Below are 27642 nucleotides of genomic sequence, written 5' to 3'. Positions count from 1 at the left end.
AGAAGTTTCAGAGCGGTGTCTAAATGGACAGTTTCCGAGGTACTGACATTGTCATCCTCGCTCTGGTTAGTCTGGTCAAGAAACCCTACGGGTGCTCATTGCTTTAACCATGAGCTCTGCCTCAACAGCATGGTTTGTTACAGAAGCAAAGAGCCTCCTTCGAGGAAGGCGTTCACCAAAGTAAGCAACTAGTCACTAGATCTCCTCAATCTTTCCTTCTCTCCAATGTAAAAAGAAAGTTATTATAAGAGACTGTAATAACAGGGGAGACATTGCCAGGTACTAGTGACCTGGATTGGCCACCGTGATGACGGGCGACAGGGCTAGATGGACCATTGGTCTGACCCAGTAAAGCTATTCTTATGTTCATATGTCAATGAAAAGGAGGGGGAAATGTCAGAGATGAGGAAGATGTGACCGAGTAAACAGACACTTAAATACTTCAAGCTTAAATCCACCTTTATTTATACAAGACAAAAGTGTTTCAAATAACGGGTTCCTAGAAAACAACCATCCTTGCTGCCACTGACATTGTTGGCGTGACCAAGCATCAGTGTAGGCCTCCAGAAGCAGTCTGAACTTCAGAAGCTTTGATGAGTTCACCCCATGATTTGGTTTGGAAGCAGAACTCATTTCTCTGAACTTTGAGGTACTAACAGACGTTGTAGCAGTTCATACTCTATAGGGTGGTCATCAGAGAAGGAGTGGTCAAATGAAAGTGCTCATTTGAATCGGGATGGCCAGATTCCTCCCAACTCTTCCTCGCTTCTGGCATCGCACACAAATCTTCAAAGACTTTAATTGTCATAGAAGGTGTATGCACTCATGTTGGTTTTCCCTTCTCTTGAAATGCTATTGTCCTTTCAGTTCCTCCTATAAAGTGCGGTAGAGCTCACACTCCTTCCCTCAGCACTGACAAACAATTGTATACCCTTCACAAGCAAACACAAGGGGCTAAGAAGAAGGAACACTGAGCATGCTCACTTTGAAGTGATATTTAGCTTCCTGACTTTCCATCAATATATAACTTGGCCACGTCATGTAGTTAAGATGTGTTTTCAGTTTCCGTGTGTGCTAACAGTGTGGGCATGCCTCTATGGACATAATTTACTGTGCACACACCATATCTTTTGGCAAACATTCCCACAAGTGCATTATAATTTTTTGGAGAGCATGCTAACACATTCTTTTCCATAAGAATTTTGGGTAGATCCCTGAATCAGTCTAATTGGCACTGCTATGTGATTTTCAGTAACTTACTGGTAGTAATAGCAAGTGGGCTGAAGACAAGCCAAACCTGTGAAACATTAGAAATAAAATACTGAGATGACGAAGACACTTTGAGTTGAAATTCTTTCTAGCCTCGTTAGACTCAATGGTGGCTTGGTGGCATGTCATTCATTGCAATAAAGTCATGTGAATATCCATGGTTGTGATGTGCTGACTCGGCTCCGGCCATGGGATTATGGAAAGCTGAAGGTCCGTAGTTCAAATCGTAAGGATCCTCAGTATTATCCAATCGTAAAACTGAAAAATGGATTTCAAGATTAAGAACAGAATAATCCTTATAGATTAAAAAAGCATAATGGTGCGATATAGGGATGTGGTTATTGATGTGAGCTACCATTAAAACATAGTCCACCTGATAGTCAAAGCGATGTAAAAGGTCCAGGGAAGCTTCCTGGCCATTTAAATCTCTTGTCCGGGATTAACCCCGAAGTGCCCAAGTCTAAACCAGTCAAACTGTAGACGTTCCAGTGCAGAGTCAGCAGTTATGCGGTTAAGTGCCAATATTCAGCCCTTAATCGCATAAGATTACTGCAGAAAGGGCCTGATTTTATAAATGGTGTCTAACTCTTAGGCACAGTTGAGCTCAGTCGTCAATCATCTATTGGCGCTGTTTACAAAATTGCGCCTAGTGATGCCAGTAGACGTTGAAACCTTAGATGCACTCCCATTTAGGTCAGGGTTTTCTTGGCCTAAATGAGTGCACCTAAGTCAAGCCATGCTTAGAATCCGCCCCGAATCCACCCAGAATTTGCTCCTAACCATACCTACTTGCTGGAAGGTTCCACAGTGTAGACACCTACCTCCAAGTAGGAGTTAGGGGCCTAGGGCCAGATTCTGTAAACGGTGCCATAATCAGCCAGTGTCTACAAGAATGGTGCCGGTCGCTTGTTAATCGTGTTATTGCGCCATTTGTAGAATCGCGGCTAACATCAAAGATAGACGCTAGAAATGTAGGCCAGGACTTTGAAGCAGTACATTTCCAGCGCCTACCTTTGACATGAATGACATCTACAGCGCCTAAGGTCAGGCGGAGATAGTGGATGTTGTGGTTTGGCCATTCGACTTTTATCTGCCGTCATTTATCTATGTTTCTAAATCACGCTGCTAGGTGTCTCTGTAGGTGCTGGTGGTGTTTTTGTAGGCGCCTACATTTTTTTTAAACAAGTTTTTAATTGGCGCAGTCAATTACTTCACCAATTGAAACAATTAAAACAATTAAGACAGGTGGCAGTAGGGTGCCTGTAGCTGTCTAATTTACAGCGCTGTTTAGAGAATTAGGGCCTAAGTGCCTCGATTGGCTAGGAATACATCGAAACCTAGGGTCAAAATGAGCTGCGTAAGAAACAATCCTATCTTTAAGCGGTTCAGCTTATGTAGTTAAAGGCTCAATATTGCTCTTCACAGTTTCAGTTTTAGAGGCCAACATACGAGAGAGCTTCAAAAAGTTTCCGTACTATCATTTTTTAAAAATACTATTTATTAAATATCTCAAAAGCAAATTACATCACTTTTCCACATAATCATCTTGTTTTGCCTGACTGACAGCCTCTTACCACTTACCGCTTACCCGCCCCAACCATTTCCCGCAAAAATATGAAAGTTTGGAAACGTTTTGAAGAATCCTCATGGAATCAGATATTCAATGTCGGAGCTTGGACATGGCCTGTCACTGAACACCCAGGAATACAGCAGGCAGTGGACCTAAAAATGCATACTGCCATTGACTGAATATTGCCTGGATTATTTTACCACTAATTTGTAATTACTGAGGTTAACAGTAAAAAAAACACGCCTTAACTGTAGCTCACTTTGATAACTTCCCCCTTTATAAGAAAAAAAACTTGAATTGTATGCATTATACAGCTTTTACCACTAAGAAATTAAGAATAGATGGAGCTTTAGGCTCTGAAGCTACTTGAGTTGTTTTGCCAAGGCTGTTCTGTTGATTCTGTCCCAGTTCAATAGATAATATCCCAGAATGCAATGCAATGCAATTTAAAAACAGTTAGGGGGTCTATTTTATCCTTGCAGACCTGTGTCTCAAGTTCACTTTAAATTCAGAGAAAGACACAAATTAGCATTTTTCAATTTAATGGAAATCTATACCTTTGACAGACCACACTTGAGAAATTAAATGGCCATCAATCAATGTTTTAGTTCAGAGTAGGATATGTTTTTATCACTTAACTTGCAGGTAGGGTCATTGCAATGGGATCTCACAGATAATTTACCGTTAGAAAAATGCATCAAATCTGTAACACCCACCCCTTTTGCATAACCGCAAAAGTGGTTTTCAGCGCAGAGCATTCAGCACGTCAGCCTGCGCTAAAATCCGCTTCCACAGTTTTATAAAAGAGGGTGGATTAAATTAGCAAGCACTAGGACTACAATAATTTCTGCATGGTGATATGGTTCTTATATAATTGCATAGGTCTGCATTCTTGTTCACTGAATTTTAGGGAGAAATAGCTCTTAATATTTTAAAAATCCAATGTTAGAATATATAGACGAAAAGGTAGGATTTAATATACTGCCTTCCTGGGGTAATAATCAAAGCACTTTACATATTACATGCAGGTACTTATTTTCTACTTGGGCAATGGAGGGCAATGACTTGCCCAGGATTACAAGGTGCTACAGTTCTCCAGACTCTCAGGCCACTGCATCAACCGTTAGACTACTCCATGTGTGGCTGTAATTCGTGCTTCTAACCCTCACATTTGGTATGTGGGCACTGCCATTGATTGGACTCAATATCTGCCCAGTACCTTATGACCTACTTCCTTTTGGTGAAAGAAATTATTTTGCCATTTCTTTTTTTTTTTCCTATGCCAGCGTCTGCTTGCCTGTTGGAGTGGAAAGGGTAGATGTGAATTGCTTGCTCACTCTTGCCAAAAATACTAGGACTAGGGGGCATGCGATGAAGCTGCTAAGTAGTAGATTTAAAACAAACCAGAGAAAATATGTCTTCGCACAACGTGTAATTAAACTCTGGAATTCGTTGCTGGAGAATGTGGTGAAATCGGTTAGCTCAGCGGGGTTTAAAAAAAGGTTTGGATAATTTCCTAAAAGAGAAGTCCACACAGGCCATTATTGAGATGGTTTGAGGAAATCCACTGCTTATTCCTAGAGGAAGGCTGGAAGAGTTCTGTACAAGGGCAGAAAGATTCAGCCTTCAGAGGGGGAAGAACTCTTCTAGCCAGCCCATAATGAAGGTACCTTAGATCAACAGTATGTCATTACCTGGCTCGTTCCTTATGTCTTCATAGAGACGTCGATGGCCGAAGGAGTCTGGCTTCTTGATCCCACATAGAAAGTATGTGACCAGACTCACCAACACAACTCCCAGAATGGAACCTATAATAGCACCAAGGATGACCCCTGTAGAGCTATGGGAGCCTGAAATATAATAACAGAATATAGGCATTGCATAATCACATACCACATTATGATCTGTAATTTCCCCAAATATCTATTATGAATTTTAGATTGACTCCAGAAACCTTGGGGTTAATGCTCAAAAGTAGGCTTACAGATTTTCCTTCGGGAAAATCTGGACCCATGGCCACGCCCCCAGGAATGCTCTGTCACGCCCTGTTCTGCCCCAGCCCTGCCCCCAGCTGGCATTTGCGCAAGCGTGGCCACAACGCAATGACGTCACCATGTCGTGTCCATGCATGCGTACTTTGTCCGGGTTTTGAAAAGCTTCCAGCTAGGCGGCGACGTCAGGACGGCGTCTGTGCATGCGTGCATGCATGTGACATTGCATCACACCAGCGCATGCGCAGATGCCCTCCCGACAAGTAAATAGGTTGAGCAGGCGGAGCTGGCAGAGCTGGGGGGCAGAATGGGGCGTGACTCTGTCAGAATTGGGCGGAGCCAGGTGGAACTAGGCAGACCTGGGGCTGGGCCATTGGTCCAGATTTTAGTTCCAGAAAATCTGGTAACCCTACCAGGGATGTGAAACTAAATAGAGAATAAACCATCCAATCCAACATGTATTGTGGCAAAAAAGGAAGTGTTCCTTTTATTCTTCTTTGGGCAGGGGGCATGCACAGTTGAGAAGTTAAAATAAATTAAAGTTAAAATTAAAAAACGGCACAAAAACACAGATATATTTTTCATGGGACCAATGAATACAGTACCCCGGTAAGGACATGAAAGAGGAAAATTAATATTCGGGTGTATGAGGTCCTTTGTATCTGCTATAACTCACAATACATGTTGGATTGAATGGTTTACTCCAGGGGTGTCCAACCTTTTGGCTTCCCTGGGCCGCATTGGCCCCCAAAAAAATGTTTTGGGGGCGTACAAATGCGCAAACGCTGCAGCAAGACAGAGGAGGGAGCTGGCAAGACGGTAGACACCCGGGGGCAGCAGAGGAAAACACTGCATCGCCCTCAGCCGGGGCCACACAAAATACTTCACCGGGCCGCATGCGGCCCTCGGGCCTCAGGTTGGACACCTCTCTCTATTTGGGTGCTTTTTGATTATGTTTGAGTGAACATTTGTGCTCCTTTTTTGGTTTTTGGATTTTAAAGTATCCAGGCTAGCTTCGTATTACTGAAAAAAAATAAAGTCACCAGTTGAGCATTCCAGAAAGGCTGTGCGCACCTCGCTTGGTGTTTACATTATCATCAGTGGATTTGTAGCACTAGGTAATGGTGTCTGTGTGTTTGACATGTCAAAAATAGATTAGAAAGGGTGTTTCTACAGTTACCTGCCCTGAGGCAACAGAGGGGAGAGTCACAATCCAGAACTTAACAAGAGCCAATTTACAAAAAATGTTTTTAAAGTTATGGCTTAATCACTTAAAACATATTTGCTCAGTAATTGAGTTCAAAACGAAGAATAAACCACGGTCATTATCACTCCTTTTACGAAGAAGGAACGAGACGGCTTTTGAGGCTTGTTAAGACAAGAAGGTGAAAATCTTCTTACTGGCGCTTGTCTCCTCAGCCTCCTCTCCCCTCCCACCCACCCCCCGTCCCGCTTTCCACACTCCTGACAAAAATGCACTTCATCCCCAGCCCCCACCTAGGGTTACCATATAGCTCCAGGAAAAGGAGGATGGATTGCAACATCCGGGTTTTACTTCCATTGAAAGCACTGGAAGTAAAACCCGGATGTCTCAGTCCGTCCTCCTTTTTCTGGAGCCACAGGGCAAGATGCTTGAGTACCTGAATAAATTCATGTAAACTGTTCTGGGCTCCCTTGGTATAGATAAATAAATATGGTAACCCCACCCCAATTCCCATAGTCCCCCCTGACCCACACTACCCCACCCCTACTACTGCCTCCTCTGAAACACACCCTTCACCCCCACCACCTCCCCTGACACACATATATTTTATTGTATTTAAAAATCCAAGTTTCTGAGTCAGCTTTGGGTCCATTTCTAAGCTTTATACCATTTTTCAAAGAGAAAGCACAAAAGGTTTCCATGACATTTTTCATTACGGCTGAACTTGCACTGAAAGACGCTGCATAGTTTTAATATATTGAAAAGAACAATTTTCAGACACCTTAAATGGCTTTGAAAATTGTCCCCCTAAAAGGGTTGTTTGTTTGTTTTTTGAATGATAGTTCAAAAGACACACAGAAAAAGCAGTGTAAGTCGATAGGTTCTCTGAGTAGGACAGCCTGATATCTCAACACTTGAAGAAAAGACCACGTAATAATGTTTATAAGTTAAATCATAAAAATTATTATTGTGGAGCGGGGTGTCCTCAATGTGAAGGGAGAGAATTCTCCAGCGCTTTACACAGTAAGATACCTTCTGCCTGAACACCATCATAGGACACCTCACGTCTGCTCAAATTAATCAGTGTAAAAACTTCATCAGTGATATACAATTAGTCAATCACACAAATCACGCTGAGGACATCCCGCTTCACAATAATAATTTTTATGATTTAACTTATCAACATTATTACGTAGTCTTTTCCTCAAGGGTTGAGCTATCAGGCTGTCCCACTCAGAGAACCTATCGACTTATAATGCTTTTTCTGTGTGTCTTTTGAAGTACCTTTAGCAGTTTTGGGGGGAGACATTGCATTGTTTTGAATGATAGTGGCAATTATTTTGACCTCTCTAATGATGCTGTTTGAATTCATTGTTTCCTTAGCCAGGCAATGACAACTGACTCAAACATTAGAAGATCTCAAACGTCAGTCAGTCACACCTCTCCATTTCTGTGACCCATTTGATTCTGCACAGTCTCTAAAAATAGAGATGGGTCAGGGCAGCCTTAGTGATTCATGCTCAGAACTGGTGCATCATGATTTTAGCTATTCAGGATGTGTCTTCCTCTCTCCCTCTCTCTCTGAGTCCTGCATCATGTTTTTCTACATTTGAAATAGTACCAGTGATTGTACCATCGGAGGGAAGGGAAGTAGCAGAAGGGTCCTGCTTAGTGCAGCTCTGCCATTGGCTAGGGTTACCAGACTTTCCTTTGGGAAAATCTGGACCCATGGCCACGCCCCAGGACCGCTAGTTCTGCCTCTGTCATGCTCTGTTCTGCTCCAGCCCAGCCCCCAGATGGCATTCACACATGTTATAGAAACATGATGGCAGATAAAGGCCAAATGGCCCATCCAGTCTGCCTGTCCACAGTAACCATTATCTCTTCCTCTCTTTAAGAGATCCCATGTGTCTACTATCCCACACCTTCTTGAATTCAGAAATAGCTTTGAAATTACCTCCTGGACTGGCTATATTAAGTCCTTACCTTTTCCATTTCCTAATGGATCTTCTGACGAGCTGTTAATGTGGGTGGTGGTTCGGGTGATGCTTGTGAGAACGGTGTTGCTCTCTGGCTTATGACTGTTCACTATGATCATTGTTGTTTCCGATGTGTGTGTTGTATTTTTGCTATTTGTAGTTGCCACAGCTGATGAACCAGAGGAGCTTTGAGTAGCTGCTGAAGTGTTGTCAGAGCTGCTTATAGTGGAATTGGTTGGCCTCGGGGCACTATTGGTTGGCCAAGAGGTCACTGCTGACAGGGTTCCATTAGCAGGTGAAACTGTGGAAGTGTGTGAAGTAACACTGCTAATAGTTGTATTACTGGTTGTAGACGAATTTGTGATTCCTGGAGACACGACATCTGTCAAAAAATGGGAGCTAGTCCAATTAGAAGCACCTGTAATGTTCCTTTCACTGGGTGTAGTGGGAGTGACATGGTGGGATACGGAATTATTATTTGTCGAGATATTTGTACTGATGCTGGTTGTAAGGTTGTGCACAGATGGTGATTCTGTTATAGCCACTGTAGTTTCATTGTTTGTTCTTGTTGAATTGTTGAGTTTTTCTGTGATAGATTCTGATATTCCAGGACTAGAAGTAGTCACCATGGCTGTAGATGTTAGATGGCTGTGAAAATGAGTAGAAATGTCTTCAGTTAGGTCTGTAATACTGTCAGAGGTATTTTCTTGACCATACACACTCATCCAGTGAAAGTTACCCAGCAACAAAAGAGAGAATATTCCTAAGGCGAAAGGCGTTGTGTTGACCATGATCCTAATGGTTGCTGTGTTACACAAACCCTGTAAGAGACAAAGAATTTTTAATGGCTTAATTAAACGTTAAATGGGGCAAAAACAGAGGGAAAGAGCAACAAGAAAATGAAATTGGCAAACTTTATTGAAGACCTGACAAAGACCGTGTTTCGACAACTTGCCTGCCTCAGGGGTCGGTACAAAAATATATATTTTTGAAAAATCATATTCAGCGCACACTCATATTCAGACATATGTCTGACATTCATGATATCAATCAATCCGTATTCAAAAATGGAAGCGTGAACATCACAATAATAAAAAGCATCATTTTGAAAACATCTTTTATATTCACCCTCTGTTTGAGGTCTATTCTTTTTAATCTTGTCTTCTTTGTAATTCTATATTGTTTTGATATATATTTTACTAATGTGCATCCTAGGATTTTTACGTAATATGTGATATTTATGCTAATATACTTTTATATCTGAATATCTGTATTGAATATGATTTTTCAAATATATAAATGTATTTTTATTCAGACAACTGACACGGGAAGTAGCCAAAACATGTCCCAGTGCAGCCTATGTGGTGGCTTCCATGCAGTGTTGGTGACGCCCACAGAAAAGTAAAACTCACATTTTTACCACACCTTGATAACTTCCTCCCTAACTGTCAACAATGTGTGGGAGATGAAAGTTTCCAGAGTTTATGTTAAACAGTTTGCTTCCTGTACTTCCATAATTGTACAGTATATGGTAGAGGTGGACTCAGTAGAAACCAAAAAACACTGTGGAGTGATGATGTTCCGAAGATGGACTCAGTGGCATAGCTAAGACTGGTCGGACTCTGGGCAGAACACAAGAATAGCCTTGCTGGGTCAGACCAATGGTCCATCAAGCCTGTTCTCACGGTGGCCAATCCAAGTCCCTAGTACCGGGCCAAAACCCAAGGAGTAGCAACATTCCAGAACCTCAAAGATTATCAAGATTTCGGAATCCCCAGAATAGCAACATTCCAAGCTACTGATCCAGGGCAAGCAGGGGCTTCCCCCATGTCTTTCTCAATAATAGACTATGGACTTTTCCTCCAAGAAATTGTCCAAACCTTTCTTAAAACCAGCTACACTATCCGCTCTGACCACAACCTCTGGCATTGCATTCCAGAGCTTAACTATTCTCTGAGTGAAAAAAGATTTCCTCCTATTGGTTTTAAAAGTATTTCCCTGTAACTTCATTGAGTGTCCCCTAGTCTTTGTAATTTTTGACGGTGCAATCCACTTGTACCCGTTCTACTCCACTCAGGATTTTGTAGACTTCAGTCATATCTCCCCTCAGCCGTCTCTTTTCCAAGCTGAAGAGCCCTAACCTTTTTAGTCTTTCCTCATACGAGAGGAGTTCCATCCCCTTTACCATCTTGGTTGTTCTTCTTTGAACCTTTTCTAGCGCCGCTATATCTTTCTTGAGATAAGGAGACCAGAATTGAATGCAATACTCCAGATGAGGTCACACCATGGAGCAATATAGGGGCATTATAACATTCTTACTCTTGTTAACCATCCCATTTTTAATAATTCCCAGCATCCTGTTTGCTTTCTTGGCTGCCACTGCACATTGGGCAGAATGTTTCATTGTATTGTCTATGATGATACCCAGATCCTTTTCTTGGGCGCTAATCCCCAAGGTGGACCTTAGCATCCGGTAACTGTGATTCAGGTTATTCTTCCCAATGTGCATCTCTTCGCATTTGTCCACATTAAATTTCATCTGCCATTTGGAACCCAGTCTTCCAATTTTCTAAGGTCGTCCTGCATGCGTTTTAACAACTTTGAACAGTTTAGTGTCATCTCCAAATTTAATCAAATCACTCGTCGTTCCAATTTCCAGATCATTTATCAATAAGTTAAATAGCACCAGTCCCAGTACAGACCCCTGTGGCACTCCATTGTTTACTCTCCTCCATTGACAAAAATGACCATTTAACCTTACCCTCTGTTTTCTATCCGATAACCAATTCCTAATTCACAGCCGAACTCTGCCACCCATCCCACGACTCTTTAATTTTCTCAGAAGCCTCTCCTTAGTAACTTGTCGTAAGGTGGCTCACTGGTTGAACTGCTGTCTCTGCACCCAGAGGTTGTGAGATCAAATCCTGGTGCTTCTCCTTGTGACCCTGAGCAATGTCACTTAATCCTCCAGTGCCCACTCCTTTGAATGCTTGGCCGTGGAATACAACTTCTGTGAAAGTCACTTTGCTTACTTATCTCATAGTTCTCAAGGTCAGTACAGCAGCCAGGACTTTATCTAGCATTTCAACACATTTCCTGATATTAGCCTTCTTCAAGTGTACAAAGCACTGAACCTTTCCATGACTTTTCCATTTTTTCAAAACGTCAGGTGATTGAAGCAAAGTGAGTTAATAAATTTCCTTTAACTTTTTCACCTTGACTGTAATTTGATAGTTGGAATGGAAAAGACTCAAGTGAACTTCAAGTTGTGTTTAAATTATGTGAAGAATTTTATTACACCAAATATTTCTGCAAGTTTCAGAGCTGATATCTGAACGATCAAATGCTAGGAAACTACCACATAAGGACTCTCTTTATCCCTCATTTGTTTCGCTTTCATCCACCTCACGACTTCTATAAGTTTTAGCAAGTGTAACAGCTAGAAAGACACCCACCTCTTTCCCCCACATTTCCCCCAATCTATTTTTCAGCTTTTCATGTATTTTGAAAATAAACCAGAGGATGAAGTTAAGAGGTGACAGGCTCCGGAGTAATCTAAGGAAATACTTTTTTACAGAAAGGGTGGTAGATGTGTGGAACAGTCTCCGGAAGAGGTGGTGGAATCCAAGAGGGCCTGGGACAGGCACGTGGGATCTCTCGGAGAGAGGAAGAGATCATGGTTACTGCGGATGGGCAGACTGGGTGGGCCATATGGTCTTTATCTGCCATCATGTTTCTATGTTTCTATCCATCATTTTTGCAATATCTTTAATGGGTTTTCCTCATCCATGTGCAGAGCAAATCATTACAAATCAGTTCATGTCATGAAAAAAAACTCTGGGGTGGAAATTCCTTCTCTGGGAAAGCAATGTTTCTTCATTATTTAATGTGTATACTGTACTTTTATGTCTATAAATTAATTAAAAGAGTACAATAAAACCACATAGGGCTCCTTTTACTAAGGTGCGCTAGCGTTTTTAGCGTGCGCTGCATTGCCGTGAGCGGTAACCCCGCGCTACACGCCAAGAACTATCGACAGCTCATGCGTTAAAACCGCTAGTGCAGCTTAGTAAAAGAAGCCTATAGTGTATGTATACAAGCTCATTTTCACTAATTAAAATGAAATAAATACTTATGTGATTCTAAAAGTGAGAGCTCACATGTACAAATAGAAACCTAGAAACATGACGGCAGATAAAGACCAAATGGCCCACCCAGTCTGCCCACCCGCAGTAACCATGATCTCTTTCTCTCTCTGAGAGATCCCACATGCCTATCCCAGGCCCTCTTGAATTCAGACAGTCTCTGTCTCCACCACCTCTTCCGGGAGACCATTCCACGCATCTACCACCCTTTCTGTAAAAAAGTATTTCCTCAGATGACTCCTGAACCTATCACCTCTTACCTTCATCCTAGGCCCTCTCATTCTAGAGCTTCCTTTCAAATGAAAGAGACTTGACTCATGCACATTTGTGCCATGTAAGTGTTTAAGTCATATATCCCCTCTCCCACCTTTCCTTCAAAGTATACATATTAAGAACCGCAAGGTAATGGCGGAATAGAAATCCCTAATGTAATGTAATGTTTAAGTCTGTCCCCAAATGCCTTATGATGAAGACCTGCAACCAAATGAATTGTCTTTTCCCCAATGGATCCAAATAGAGTGAAAAGTCTTCCTCGGAGTTCAAACACAGGTAACCTCAGTTTCTATATTATGTATTTACAGATCTAACAGTTGTACCACCCTCATTTCTAATCAGGCATTCTGTGAACTGTCTGCCTTTCAGAAATCTCTTCAGCTAAAATCCGAAACATTTAAAAGAAGAACAAACACTCACCTTGTTATCCTCTTAGATGTCTGACTTTGAATGCAAGCTGGCTTTCAGGCACTGCCAAACCCAGAGAGAAGAAAGCAGGTGACTCGGAGGCTGTGTCACGGGCAGGAGTCTGTACACAGTAGGTTAGGTGGGGCTATGCTTCCTCCTGTGTAAGAGAGCACCTGGGAACCCGACTGACCTCATTCTTCTTTCGTGGTCATTGTTACGTTTCCTGGGCTCAGTAAGTGGCAACCGTTTTAATTACAATCACTCCTGGTGCCATGGAGATTTCCCGTGCTTGGCCATTTGTCAATGGTCCGTTGGCAAAGGAAGTGGACAGCAGCCAAAACTGGAGCAAGTTTAAATGCATCCAAATATGCAGCGTGTCTGATTCACCTTGGCTAAGACTTAAACCACTCCGATATGACATATGTTTCACACGCATTCTCTAAATTCAAGTGTGGCAGGTTATGCTGGTATTTTGCAAAACTAGTTTCACATGGAACAGTCACTGGGCCACCGCCAAAGAGTCTAAAAATAGTTGCCTTTTCACATCTGGACAGAAACTGCTGTAGAAAGAAAACCAGATTCAGTGCACAAAGGCAAAAGTCCCTGTGGCTGTTGAGTGGACACTCAGCCCCAGGTTAGAAAAGTCAGAATTGAGTTGTGCCGCTTCAGCGGTATTTCAAAACAGAATCTGCCTATGGAGAGCCACTGACGTGGTAAGGAGGTGCGAAGGGGGCAGTCCGCCCCGGGCGAAGAATTCCTCAGGGCGTTGGCACCCCGCTTCTACTCCACCTCCCTTCCCACTCCTCCCCCTGCCGCGCGCATGAGTCCATTCCCCGTACCTTTTTATCTACGGTGCGAGTAGCACCGAACATGCTGCGTGTGTCGGCTTCGGCGTTTTCTCTGACATCACTTCTCTGACAAAACTGACGGGTTTTGGAAAGTCCGTCCGGGACCCTGGATAGTTTGGTAACCCTATCTGCACCAGACAGGAGCAAGTGGACATCCCGCGCGCCCGTCTCTCGCCTCTTCAGTCCGTTCAAATTGCTGCTGCGTGACTCATATTCCGTGAGAGCCGCTATTCTCACGTTACCCCTCTTGGCTCCCCGTCCATTTACGAATAAAGTTTAAACTCCTCTTGCTGACTTACAAGTGCATTCGCTCTGAAGCCCCCGGATATCTCTCCTCACTTATCTCCCCCTATACTCCCCCCTACCCCCCGTGATCTCCGCTCATCAGACAAGCCCCTCTTAGCTGTACCCTTCTCTTCCACTGCCAACTCCAGACTCCATCCCTTCTTTTTTTGCGGAGCCATATGCCTGGAACAGGCTTCCTGAATCAATACGTTTTGCTCCGTCCTTGGCAGTGTTCAAATCCAAGCTAAAGCTAAACTGCTTTCAACTCTTAACTTCCACTCACTGCTGTCAGATACCTAGACCCACTATAAGCTCTCCAACCCTGAAATGACCTGTCTAAATTAGATTGTAAGCTCTTCTGAGCAGGGACTGTCTATTGTGTGTTAGAATGTACAGCGCTTCGTACGCCTTTCAGCGCTATAGAAATAATAAATAGTAGTAGTAATCACTGCTGCCTTTAGGATCCAACTAGAGATTGACATGGGGACAAATTCTCCCGTACCTGCCCCATCCCTGCAAGCTTCGTCCTCATTTGCATAATCCTCAAACACTTTAAAATCATGTGTTCGAGGCTTCCATGGTTAATGAATGGGGCAGGGACAGCGACAAAAGTAGAGGGGGCGGGACAGGGAAAATGTTGTCCCCGTGTCAATCTCTGGATCCAGCGACACCCCCCCCCCCCCAGTTATTTAAAAAGTAGGTCTGGGAGGACCTATGGAGGTTGGAGGGAGAAGTTTGTGATGTGCTTCAAGGGGTGAGATGGGCTGGAGGCCATGTTTGATGCACTTTGGGGTGGGTGCAATGCAAAGCAATTTAATTTCCATTAGGTCTAACATAGTTTCAATAAAAAGGAGGCTGCCAACACGTGGGAGGAAGACGAGGCCTTGGGGTATCTTTCATAGCCTGTCCTGTTTTGAAGTGTTTCTAAGAATATGCTCCGTGTTTCATTGAACAGTCTCTGTGCGTCACACTGGCAAACAACAACACTTTGCTTTAGTAATCTGTTCATCTTAACCTTGAACAAAGGAAGCTGTTTGAGAGGTGGAGTTTGCTCTCTCTCTTTTTTTTTTTTTTTTTTGTTATTTGGACTCTAAATATGTTTCTCATAAGCCCACACTAGCAGCATAAGATGTGGCAAGTGGAGGGAATGGGGAGATGCAAACAATTTATTCAAGGTTTGATATAGTGCTGTTTGGAAGGATTGACATAGTGGTATAGTAATGTAGGATAGAATCTGTCTGGGAGAGGGGGGGGAGCAAAGTAATTTGCATGACCCAATTGAATTCTTGAATGGTGGGAAATAGCAGCTGTAGCAGGCAGCAATGAGTAACTAAGAAATCCAGGGAGGGGGGTCAAATGCCCTCTCTTGCCCACCCTCTACTCCCGTGGATGCAAAGGGATGTGGAGCCACGGGCAAAGACTCACTATAAGGCACCATTCGGAGATTTGTAGCGGGTCTCTCATTGGGCATACAAAAAAATGTGGGGGGAGAATGGAGGACAGAAAAAATGGGGCTATTGCCCCGTTCCTTTGGAACCAGGACAGAGATCTGGTGCAAAGAATATTTACTTACAATCACCTGAGATCCCCCCCCCCCCCACCCCTTATTTTTAATTCTCTGAAATTACTTTAGCCAGTGTACATCAGTTCGTGAAATTTTGAAATCCTGCTCCAAAATAATTTCTTTATTGTGTTTGATTTTATACAGTTAATATGGTTCAGTAAATAGGGCCCTAATTGTTAATTGTGAGGGAATTTACCTTCTTAGTTTTGTCACGGATATTTTCTTAAACCATGTACGAGACATACGCAGCGCTGTACTTCAAAACAGACGAGACAGTCCCTGCTTAGAAGAGCTTACAATCTAGTCAAGGCAGACCAACTGGACAAGAAGGTGCATCAATACACAGTGCTCAGGTGGGGGAATTACAGAGGGAAGGATAAGGCAGTTATCGGTGCTTAGCAGGTGGGTTGGAATTTGGAATAGAAGCAGCTTCAAAGAAGTGGGCTTTGAATCTGGATTTGAAGACTATCTGAGACGGAACTTGACATACCGAGTCAGGCAGTTGGTTCCAGTCATATGGTGCAGCAAAGTAGAAAGGATGGAGTCTGGAATTGGCTGTAGAGGAGAAGGGTACAGATAAGAGAAACCTACCCGATGAGCAGAGGAGAATATGAGGAGAGAGGAGAGATACCAAGAAGCTGTGGAGCTATTTAATACACTTATAGGTCAGTAAGAGGAGTCTGAACTGTATGTGGACTGGTGTTATAGATGGCAGTGAGCCATCCGGGTAGCAATGTCAGTCATGCAGGTTGATACGCAGGACTGAATGCCTGCCAAGATTTCAGGTGTAGAGAGATAGACCTGCAAGTTGTCAGCATAGAGGTGATATTGAAAGCCATGGGAGGAAATTAGAGCACCAAGGGAAGAAGTGTACTGTAGATAGAAAAAAGAAGTGGTCCTACGACAGAGCCCTGAGGTACAGCAACCGACGGTGGGATGGCGATACAGAAAGATCCACCGCAGCAAATGCTAAAGGTGCAATGGGAAAGATAAGAAGAAAACCATGCAAAGCCCTGAAATCCAAGAGAGGACAGTCTATCGATAAGTAGGTGATAATTTTCTGTGTCAAAAGCTGTGGATAGATCAAGAAGGCTGAGGATGGAGTAAAGGCCTTTCGATTTGGTCAGGAGCAGGTCATCTGAAGCGGGTCAAGGATAGCTTGAGATCAAGGAAAGTCAAGATAACTGCGATGAACAGCACGTTCAAGTAGCTGGGTTAAGAAGGGGAGTAGGGAGACAGAACAATAGTTGGAAGGGCAGGAAGAGTCCAGCAAGGAATTTTTGAGGAGTGGTATAACAATAGCAAGCTTGAAGGCATCAGGCACAGTTGCAGTGGAGGGTGATAGGTTGAGGACTTGGCAGATAGATGGGATGACAATAGGAGAGATAGTGATAAGTAGATGGGAGGGGATGGGATTAACTTTATCATATGATGATACTGACACAAGTGCTTAGAAGTCAGAGATAGATGTGTTTCATTTATTTAGTGAACTTGTCTCGGAGCTCTTAGGTCATGTTCAGTTATCCAATTGCTCCCAGTTTTGTATATAAATACAATCTCTGTCAAGACAACTGATGCAAGAGTGTGTGTAGGTCAGGTGCAGGAAGGAGTGCATGAAAACAGATCCCAAAGCCAACATTAGGCCTGAAGTGAGAGACATAGAGAGAGTTCCACCGAGATCTCAAAATGGCATTTATTCTCTTTCTTCTGTTCTTTACAGCCACATTTGAAAACAACATGGAAAATACAATAAAATGGTTGTCTTCCAATCTAAAATAATAGAAGAGCAATAACATTTTTCATTTTATTGAGTGCTATAACTAAGTAGGGGATCATTTTATAACGGCTTTGTCTGTATGTGTGTGAAAGGCCTCTTTAAAATGACCGAGATGTAAGCAGGTCTTCAGAGATAGAGTAGTTTGGGCAGAGCCTGGGTTGTGCCTGTGGGGAAGAACTAATGCTAACCTTAGTTCTTCTAACCTTAGTTTTTACAACGCTGGGCTATGTACATATAAATCTCAAAAACGTGCATTTGGAAAGGAGTGTGGTTTGGGTGCATTTGGGGGTGAGACTAGGGTTTGGTTCAAAACTAAATAGGTATTCCCCATATCAGAAGGGAGGAACACATTAGAGAATGACACGGTGACAAAATTTATCACCGTTCCCGTCCCCGCGGATAACCATCTTCATGTCATCCTTTAAGGAGAGAGGGAAGAATCAGAGTATGAATGGCCACAACCACTGACCCTCAAGCTTTGCTTTGAAGAATGCTGGTGTAGAAGGACCGAGGTTGAAATAGACACTAGAAAATGACATGGGATTATTTATTTTGTCACCGTGTCATTCTCTAGAACACATCTATGACCAAAGCGATAGATGTTGGAATTTACACATCCTGACCTAGCTGTCTCCGTTCTGATTTGCACATACTTATGGCTTCATTGTCCTATATTGACTCGCTTTTACTACATTTTAATTTCTAGAGTGGCGCAGTGGTTAAAGCTACAGCCTCAGCACGCTGTTCCTTGTGACCCTGAGCAAGACACTTAATCCCCCCCCCTCCCCCATTGCCGGAACTGACAGGAAAAAATGCTTGAGTACCTGAATCAATTCATGCAAACTGTTCTGACCTCCCTTGGGAGAATGGTATAGAAAATTGAATACATAAATAACGCAGTTTCTGATGTGATTTTGCTTGCAGCAACTGTCTTTCTTGAGTTTTGGAAACGGAGACGAGCAGTGCTCACCTATGACTGGGATCTCCTAGACTGGGAGGACGAAGAGGTAGGAAAGCACCAAACCATATCTTCCATATGCAATCTATAGGAAGATAGCTGATGTATTACATGCAGCTTCATACTGCTCCATGGTCCAAATATTTATACCAGCCCCTAAAAGAAGAAAGTAATTTGTGTACTGTAGAGTTCTTATAATGGAACTAGGAAAGGGCTCAAAAATAAATCTGTATTATAAAGGGCCAGCTGAAGAGATTTTTCATTACAGGATGAACACTGTGGAATAGTCTATCTTTGGATATTAAGCTAGAGATAATTTCTCTTCCTTTGGAAAAATTAACTGTTTCGCACACAAAATTCAATCTCATAGCACTTAGAAACTTCTAGAAAGAGCTATTCAGGGAAGGATTCATCAAGGGGTGCTAATTGATTATGTTCTTATGGGCGTCTTAGCATTTAGCACATGCTAAATTGGCTAGTGCCCCCTTGTTGAATCCCTACCCCCCCACCCCTAATATTTGTCCATCAGAAGTCAAACGTTCTCTCTTTACTTATTGCATAGGGAATATAAATTATATACACAGCAAAGTCTGCCCACAAAATCTCATACCCTGACTCTCTCTTAACAGGAAGAGTTGCGTCCCCAGTTTGAAGCAAAATATTCCGAGGTTGAACGCGTGAATCCAATCACCGGAAAGCCTGAACCCTTCCAGCCTTTCTCCGACAAACTCAGTCGACTTATGGTGTCTGTCTCAGGAATATTTTTCATGGTAAAATCAATTTCTTAAAGGCACAAAGACGCCTCTCTATCTTTATGAAAAGGCAGAAAATCAGATATATTTGTAAATCAAATCACAATGCATATAAGGGAATACATTTGCAAAGCATATCCCAAATATACCTGTATAAGGCATTTTTATGCACTAGAAGGTCAAACCTGAAAACCCAATGGAAATTACGCCTCCCTGGACACAATCAAGGAGTTTGCTCAATATTGGGGGTGCTCATGTACCCACAGAGTTGGCTCCTATGATGTGCAGACACTTGTTATGGGGACTTATTTGTATAATTGTTTGCACAATGCAGGAGAAGTCGGGGCCATTCGCACCCATGATCAGGGCTGGCACTGGTTGCTGAAACTCTTCTTCCCTAGGTAGGGTTACCCTATTTAACAAAGGAAAACCCCAGACACATAACCCTGCCATATTCTGCCCCAGCCTCACCCAGTTCCAACCCCAGCAAGCCTCATCTCTTCTGCGATAAGCCCTGGTCGCATCTGGAGGGCCTGTCGCATGCGCGGATGTGTGTGGTGTCATCTACGCATGCTCAGAGATTCTCCATATGCGGCAGGAGTTCATCGGGGCTTTCCAAAACCTGGACGAATGTCGGGTTTGTAAAGCTCGACATGTCTGGGGTTTCCTGGACGTCTGGCAACCCTATACCTAGGAGGGCTCATAATTATTAGTCTAGATTTCTGAAAGAAGCCGTTTACTCGTAAGAATGATTCTCACATCACGATGGGCTTCAATTCCTTCTAGATCTCTTTGGTGCTGACTGCGGTCTTTGCGGTTGTGGTCTATCGTCTGGTTGCTATGGAGCAGTTTGCATCTTTCCAGTGGTATTTCATCAAAAAGTACTGGCAGTTTGCAACATCTGGCACTGGAGTCTGCATTAATTTCATGATCATCATGTCCCTTAATGTGGTAAATATTTTTTTTTATTTTGCTTTTCTCTCATTTTCTATTTTTCTATATCAAAAGATATAGCTTATTTTTTAAAAAAACAGTTATTCTGTTTAGTATTGTTACTTAGGGCTCTTTTTACTAAGGTGTGCTAGCGTTTTTAGCAGGCGCAAACCACGCGCTAAATTAAAAATACTAACAGAAGCTCTATGGAGGTGTTGGTGTCTAGCGTGCTAAAACTGGAAATCGTTTTTCATTTTTCTCTCCACTGCAGTTCGGGCTCATTAACTTAAACGTAACCTAGTTTAAGTAGTGATTAAGTTTTGAGGGAATTTGACGAAAGCCTGGAGCTAGTTTGAGTTCAGGGCAGAGACCTGTGTGTAGGGTTGCCAGATTTTACATTCGTAAATGTACTTATGCAGATTCACCTTAAGAGCCAATCAGCTCATTATATTACTTTGCATCAAATTTCAAATATTAAGCAAATATGATTTTCTAATCTATTTGATTATTTTTATAATATGGGACTTCCATTTACAGCTTTTTATATCATCCTATGACACTTATAAAAGAGGAATGTATACATAGGTTGACCGTTTTAATTCTAGAATCGATGACCTAATATTTCATTATTCTCATCATATCCAAAGTATTTTTCCAATAGAACCAACATGACCTGGTTACCTCCGTAAAAATAACGCTTGTTTCTTATTTAAGGTGTATGAAAAAGTTGCATATCTCCTAACGAACCTGGGTAAGCGCATTTTGTTCTACTTCTAAGTGTATGCAAATGTCTTATTACTATTTTATTTTATTTTTCTTTCCAGCTTATGATTTATCTTTAATCTTATCTATTGTTTTGCCTTTTGTCTTTGTTTTGTTCTATTTCTATCATTTAAATTTCTCCAGAATTCTACTGTTCAACGGTTCCCCCTTCTGCATCTATTCCTTTCTCTCCTCTCTTCTACCTTCCAAAGTATTTAGATCAATGCTGTCCTGTTAAAATGTTTATTTTCATTTTTATTTTTCCTCTATCTCTACTTTTCACTTCTCTATTACCCTCCAGGTACTTTAGTTAGATTGTGAGCCTTCGGGACAGTAAGGGAATTTTTCAAATACCTTTCTTATTTCTAATCTTAATGTATATTTTCTGTAAACCGCTTAGAACCTAACGGATGTAGCGGTATATAAGAAATAAATTACATTACATTACATTACTATAAATGTTTTATGATGGTGAAGGAAAATTGCGCAAGAAAGTCTGTAGTGCTGTGAAGAGAGAAGAGTGAGGGGAATGCATGCGTCAAGAAAGAGAAGGCGTTACTACAACAAAATTGGGATATTGGGGAATTTGGGGTTTGGTTTTTTTTTTTTTCTTCTAAATCCCTATAGCGCACCTACATTGTAGGCGTGCAGGCGTGCGGTTGTCAATCAACCACTAGGCACACGTAGTAGAATCACGCCTACGGTTTTGTAAAGGTGTGTGAAATGTAGGCCAACATTTGGCAAGCCTACATTTCATGTGCCTTCCTCGCACATTAAGAGGCATATAGCGATGCCTAATATGCGTAAGGCAACTTCCAGCGCAAACCATGCCTTTGCCTGCCTTACACGTGCTTAGGTGTCACTATGCGCCTTTATACATTTGAGGTAGGTATGAGGTAGGCGCGTTAGTATAGCATGCCTACTTTTTTTTTGAAAATGTGCTCTGCAATTGGCTAATTAGGTGGGCACGCCTACCACCACCTAACTTTAGCGCACGCTATGGAGAATCAGGCCCTTTGTGGGGTTTTTTTTCATTGTTGGGACAGAAAAGTGCTTACTGCTCACTTCCCTTACTCTCCCGTGGAGAACGTCTCAATCAGTGACCTGGATGTGCCAAGTGCCAAGTCTAAGTACCAGCGTCCACTAGTCTGGATATACAGGTCACCTTCCCTTCTGAAATTGAAGTTCAATGTCTATATTTTGTCCCCTCTTTAACACACCCAGGCAGGGGCGTAGCGAGGGTGAGAGGCACCCAGAGCACCATCTCCTCCCCCCGCTCCTTCCCCAAACTCCCCTGCCACACACGTGTCGCCCTTCCCTTCTCCAGTTGTTCACTGCCACAAGTAACAACTTCAATATGCTCCTCGCGACCCCGGCGGCTCTCCCTCTCCTATGCGCAGTGTCCGGCAGTGACATCAGGGGGGGGGGGGAGAGCTGACACAGTCACGAGGAACAAGTTGTGGTTGTTGTGACGGACGATGGTGAACAACTGGAGGTAGGGGGTGTGTGCGTGGCAAGGGGAGGAGGGGTGCCAGCACATCCCCCCCACATAGCATCCGGGGTGGATCGCTCCCCCCCTCATCCTCCCCTTATTACACCACTGCACCCAGGCCACGCCCCTTTGTCATAAGGATGTCCCGCAGTTTTGGACATCTATGTCCTAACTTCTAAAATCAGGATTTCGACATCTGTGCAATGTGGATGTCTAAATGCCACTTTAAAGACATCCAGCCCATGAAGAGAGCTACTCTCTGCTGGACTGACGGTCTTATTCCGTTTGCCTTGGGATGACTCTCTAGAACTGCACCTGCCCAGGATGACTGTCACATTAGAGACTGAGACAAAGCATTTGATATTGTATGCCAGGGCTTATTCATCCTCTGCTTCTGTTGCAAACCAGAAACAAAACTCCTTTTGTGAACTCTCACGCTCGTCTTTCAGAGCATCCTAGAACGGATTCGGAATGGGAAAACAGCTTTGCCTTGAAAATGTTCTTATTCCAGTTTGTCAACTTGAACAGTTCTATCTTCTACATCGCCTTTTTCCTTGGCAGGTAGGTTTTCTTTACACGTGTCTAAGCGCAAATGCTGATCCACCGCTTCCACCGACGGCAGAATAACATGACACGAGGCATTTCAGAAGTATGTGGCTGTGAATGTGGTGCATGAGCGATGCACGTCCATTTGATAACCAGGACACGTCCTCTTTACTTTCCAAAACCCAGCAGCTTGCCTGGGTTTTGGAAAGGCCTGACGAGCTCCGGCCACATCTGGAGGGCATCTGAGCATGTGCGAATGATGTCACACACATCTGCACATGTTCCAGGCCGTCCAGATGCAGCTGCAGCTTGTCGGGCGTAATACCCTTACTGGGTTACACCAATGGTCCATCTGGCCCGGTGTCCCGTCTTCACAGAGGCCAATCCAGGTCACAAGTACTGGCAAAAACCCAAAGAGTAGCAACATTCCAGAACCCCAAAGAGTAGCAAGATTCTAGAACTTCAAAGAGTAGCAACATTCCATACTACAGATCCAGGGCAAGCAGTGGCTTCCCCCTTGTCTGTCTCAATAGCAGTCTTTGGACTTTTCCTCCAGGAACTTATCCAATCCTTTTTTTTAAAAACCAGCTACATTAACCGCTCTTACCACATCCTCCGGCAACAAGATCCAGAGCTTAATTATTCTCTGAGTGAAAGATATTTAGTTTTAAAACTATTTCCCTGTAACTTCATCGACTGTCCCCTAGTAAAAAAAAATCGATCCACTTCTACCCGTTCTGCTCCACTCAGGATTTTGTAGACTTCAATCCTATCTCCCCTCAACTGTCAATTTTCTAAGCTGAAGAGCCCTAACCTTTTTAGTCTTTTCTCATACGAGAGGAGTTCTATGATAATATATTCAGTTAAACAAATAATTCATGCAGTTAACACATGCTAATACTATAGGTCTATGGAATAACAATAAACTTTTCAGTGGGCAATAGATAAATATCCAACTAACAGCGAAACATTTCTGCACCTGATGGTTTCTAAAACTTTTCTTCTGCAAAGTCATCATAATTGACTTATAGCTCTACAAACTCATTCAGCAGCTAGTAATAACCAGAGCACGTTTGGATGTCATGATACCTCATGTTCTGTGACTGATACTACTTGTACTTTTCTACGTGCTCTCACCTGGATTTATACGACTGAAAAACACAGTTTTGTTCTTTGTGCAAAGCCTGTCCCATTTAACCCTGGGAAGTGAGTAATGCTGAAAGTGGGGAGATTATCAACGTGGGTTGCTATTAAGATGGGTTATTTTACTGTTAATTCCAGTAATTACTAAGTAGATCTCATTACATAAAATGAGACCTGTGCTGAAATAGCACCAGGTACTGGTAAAATAACATGTCTTAATGGTAGCCCATGTTGATAACTACATCCCAAATAGATTTCCATGGACAGAAAACATTTTACTCACATAAATTAGCAAACTGAAAATTTCCCATCCTTAATGCAACAGAAAATGCACGAGTTATTTGACAAATGCATGCATTTTTACTTCAATTGAGAAGAGATGCTCCTGGGGATGTGTATAGGTCAAGATATCAGATGTGCACAGATAGGACACCTTCACATCTTTGAGTGCACTTTTTCAGCAAAATTCTAACAGTAGAAACATTGGGGTGTGAAGACTCTTTGAATTCTGCACCTTCAGCAGGTTTCAAGGTGGAAGTGGGAGAATTAGTGCAAAGCCCTGCTTGTAAAAACTACACAAGATGTGTGCGCCAACGCAGGCAGTTGGAAAACTGCTCCCATAGATCAAAGGTTAAAAACCGGCTATTGAAAATCAGGCTGAAGATTGTTCTGCTTCAGACGCTTGATGTGTCTTATCAGCCAAAGCTGTGCATATGATAGAAGACAGAAAGCTTAAAGATGTCTAAAACCTGAATTTAAATCAGCGCTGAGGTTTCATAATCCATAACAAAGAAGGTAAACATGCAGAATGACGACCTCTTTGCTTTTGGAATTATTCATAGCTTGTCACGACCGTGACAATCTTTAGTAACCACTGAATGCATTAATACAGATCTAATGTGTTACTGAAGAGGGAAAGACGACGACATTAGCAATTCTAACTCATGCATTACTTATACAGCACCAAAGCAGGTTCAGAATTAAAGAACTGTTTATCATTTACAGGTTTGCAGGGCGTCCAGGGAAATATAACAGACTCTTTGAGAGATGGAGACTGGAAGAGGTAAACTCTTTGAACTTTATATTTCATCCATGTTTGATCGCTGATTGGTTGTATGTAGAAAACAAAATCATCTCCCCCCCCCCCCCTCTCCAGGCCCAGCACAGTCTGTAGTTGGTTTGCTGCATGGAGAACACCATGGCACAAGGCTTCCTAAACTAATCCTGCTAACACGCGGGCCAATCATATTTCCAGAATATCCATAATGAATATGCATAACATAAAAGGCATAGGCGCATTTAACTTATAGCTTAGAAAACTGGGGCCCAGATGTACTAAAGTTAGGAGAGGATCATGGGCTTTTTTTTAGTTAGGCACAATTTTTTGACTTAGGGGCCGCTGTGCATCTAATTTAGGCGCAGGCATTTAGACCAAGAAAACCCTTGCATAAATATGATCTACCTCAAAGTTAGGATGTCTAGTGACACTTAGGCAGCGCTACTGCAAACTACCCCTTGACCCCCTTATATTCCCCCTCCTTTCTGCACTCTCCTGCCCCATTCATCTAAGCTCTGCCTTAACTGTACAAGCCTCAAACACTTATGATTTGAAAGGGTTCGAGGCTTGTGCAGATAAGGACGGAGCTTAGGCATTGGTGGAATGAGGCATTATGACATCACAATCTGAGCTCTAGAATGTTGCTACTTATGATTTTAAAGGGTTTGAGGCTTGTGCAGATGAGGACGGAGCTTAGGCATTGGTGGAATGAGGCATGATGACATCACAATCTGACCTCTAGAATGTTGCTACATATGATGTTAAAGTGTTTTGAGGCTTGTGCAGATGAGGACGGAGCTTGCAGGAATGGGGCAGGGACAGGAAAAAATGAGTTCCCGTGTCATTCTCTACTATGTTACAATGAAATAATCCCCCATAGATGGTTCTAGGAAATATGCCATATCGGGAACAATCTGGGCCTGATTCATTAGCAGTTTCTCATGGGAACCTTTGGTATGCCGTTCTGAATATATCTGTGTCCACTTATAAAAAAAGGTTCTGCCTCTCGCCTTCTTAGGTGGTGCGTATCACCTCTATAATGCTGGAAAAGATTTTGTTGGTCAACAGCTCCTCTCCAACTCATGAAGCTCTTTGGTGTAGCTTGATAGACAATGACCCAAACATCTTCTGAAGAACTGAAATATTTTGTTAAGGAACAATAGCTTTTCTTCATGTACTTTTACTCCTGCAGTGTCATCCTAGCGGCTGTCTGATTGATCTCTGCTTGCAAATGGGTGTTATAATGGTTTTAAAGCAGATGTGGAATAACTTTATGGAACTTGGCTATCCGTAAGTTTAACACATTGAAACCTGTTCTACCCTATGAAATAAGTTTATACATAACAATGACCTTTAGGGATATGCATTCATTTCAAATGACAAAGAGAATATCAACATTTCCCATGTTGTTTCACGTCGTGACAGGAATACATAGTATTTACGATTATTTTTTCCTGTGTTATAATTAGTGTTCACCCTTCTGAAAGAATGCATGCACTTCATGAACAGAGCAGAGTGGAACAGGTCTCAGTCTTTCCAGGAGCGTGCATACTAATGACGATATTGTTCCGGAATCAAATTACAATGACAAGTTAAAAACACATCGAGCAAAACAAAAATTTCCATAAAGGACATAGGAGCCTAAGCTATGGTAGAGTTTTCTACCACGGCCTGAGGCGCTAAAGAGGGGAGACATGATCGAAACATTTAAGTACCTCACGGGACGTGTCGAAGTGGAAGATGATATTTTCTTTCTCAAGGGACCCTCGGCCACAAGAGGGCACCCGCTCAAACTCAGGGGCGGAAAATTTCATGGCGACACCAGAAAGTATTTCTTCACAGAGAGAGTGGTTGATCATTGGAACAAGCTTCCAGTGCAGGTGATCGAGGCAGACAGCGTGCCAGACTTTAAGAATAAATGGGATACCCATGTGGGATCCCTACGAGGGTCAAGATAAGGAAATTGGGTCATTAGGGCATAGACAGGGGGTGGGTAAGCAGAGTGGGCAGACTTGATGGGCTGGAGCCCTTTTCTGCCGTCATCTTCTATGTTTCTATGTAAATGCTCTGACCTCCTCCAACACTCAAATAATTTTGCAAAAGCCTTTTTCTCTATTCATGCTTTATTCTGTCAAGCTAGCAAGGGGAGATTCTTTCTTAATGACTCACTAATTGCACGTATGCTTATGTAGAAGTTAATAGCTTCTATACATCCAGAGCTTCTACAAATGATCAGTGACTAAAATATCACACTCTAAATGCAGGAATGTCGTCAAAGCCTTTATGATTGTAGGTCATCCTAAGGTTTAATAATTACTGGGTCACCTACTACATCTTGAATCCTTAGTTCACCTTCAAGGTCTCTCTTCCTAGATTGACATCATGGTGTCTAAGTGACACTGCCCATAACATTATATCTAGATTAAGATTCCTTGTAATTCATAAATATAGGCAAACATGCAAAATTGTGAGAAATCATCCATATCTTATGTTTACATCTTGACGTCGCGTCTCTTGGTATATCTTCAATGTAATGGTGTTGGTATGTTCTGTCATGAGAACTGAGAATTTGTATCAGAAGTTGCTTATATTTCTCATTCAAAGACTACAGAAGGTTTAGCAAACACCATTCATAATAGACTTCCACAAGATATTGGCCTTCACTAGCCCAAGTCTTGGTGAATTA

At 42.5% G+C, this 27642-nt stretch overlaps 2 protein-coding genes across 4 annotated transcripts in view; one reads left to right on the top strand and one right to left on the bottom strand.

Annotated features, from left to right (window-relative positions):
- Nucleotides 1–27642, top strand: part of ANO3 (anoctamin 3) — a 94514-nt gene that overhangs the window by 57684 nt on the left and 9188 nt on the right. For both annotated transcript variants that reach the window (XM_033928711.1, XM_033928710.1), the window contains 7 exons: nucleotides 18238–18320; nucleotides 18901–19041; nucleotides 19810–19974; nucleotides 20671–20707; nucleotides 22660–22771; nucleotides 24905–24962; nucleotides 26149–26246. In XM_033928711.1, the coding sequence (XP_033784602.1) occupies nucleotides 18238–18320; nucleotides 18901–19041; nucleotides 19810–19974; nucleotides 20671–20707; nucleotides 22660–22771; nucleotides 24905–24962; nucleotides 26149–26246 (694 nt within the window). The remainder of the gene's footprint in view (nucleotides 1–18237; nucleotides 18321–18900; nucleotides 19042–19809; nucleotides 19975–20670; nucleotides 20708–22659; nucleotides 22772–24904; nucleotides 24963–26148; nucleotides 26247–27642) is intronic.
- MUC15 (mucin 15, cell surface associated) lies at nucleotides 448–13039 on the bottom strand. 2 transcript variants are annotated; one of them, XM_033928712.1, is made up of 4 exons: nucleotides 12852–13039; nucleotides 8021–8834; nucleotides 4534–4689; nucleotides 448–1527 (listed from the first exon to the last, which is right to left on the bottom strand). In XM_033928712.1, exons 2-4 carry the CDS (start codon nucleotides 8802–8804, stop codon nucleotides 1373–1375), a joined length of 1095 nt encoding a protein of 364 aa, XP_033784603.1. In that variant the 5' UTR covers nucleotides 8805–8834; nucleotides 12852–13039; the 3' UTR covers nucleotides 448–1372. The 2 variants fall into 2 exon arrangements, with proteins under 2 accessions (XP_033784603.1, XP_033784605.1); XM_033928714.1 differs by lacking the exon at nucleotides 12852–13039 and adding an exon at nucleotides 10775–10899.

Source organism: Geotrypetes seraphini, chromosome 19, assembly GCF_902459505.1.
Source record: "Geotrypetes seraphini chromosome 19, aGeoSer1.1, whole genome shotgun sequence".
Classification (NCBI taxonomy): Eukaryota; Metazoa; Chordata; class Amphibia; order Gymnophiona; family Dermophiidae; genus Geotrypetes; species Geotrypetes seraphini.
Note: the sequence above shows the minus strand (reverse complement) of the source record. Positions and strands in the feature narration are given on the sequence as shown.

Bases quoted from the DNA above. Each gene is read 5' to 3' on its own strand.
- MUC15 (XM_033928712.1), bottom strand. From the start codon at position 8,804: ATGGTCAACACAACGCCTTTCGCCTTAGGAATATTCTCTCTTTTGTTG. The intron at 4,690-8,020 runs GTAAGGACTTAA...ATTATATTTCAG, and splicing joins TCCATTAGGAAATGGAAAAG to GCTCCCATAGCTCTACAGGG. The intron at 1,528-4,533 runs GTAATGACATAC...TCCATTTTTCAG, and splicing joins AGACATAAGGAACGAGCCAG to TTTTACGATTGGATAATACT.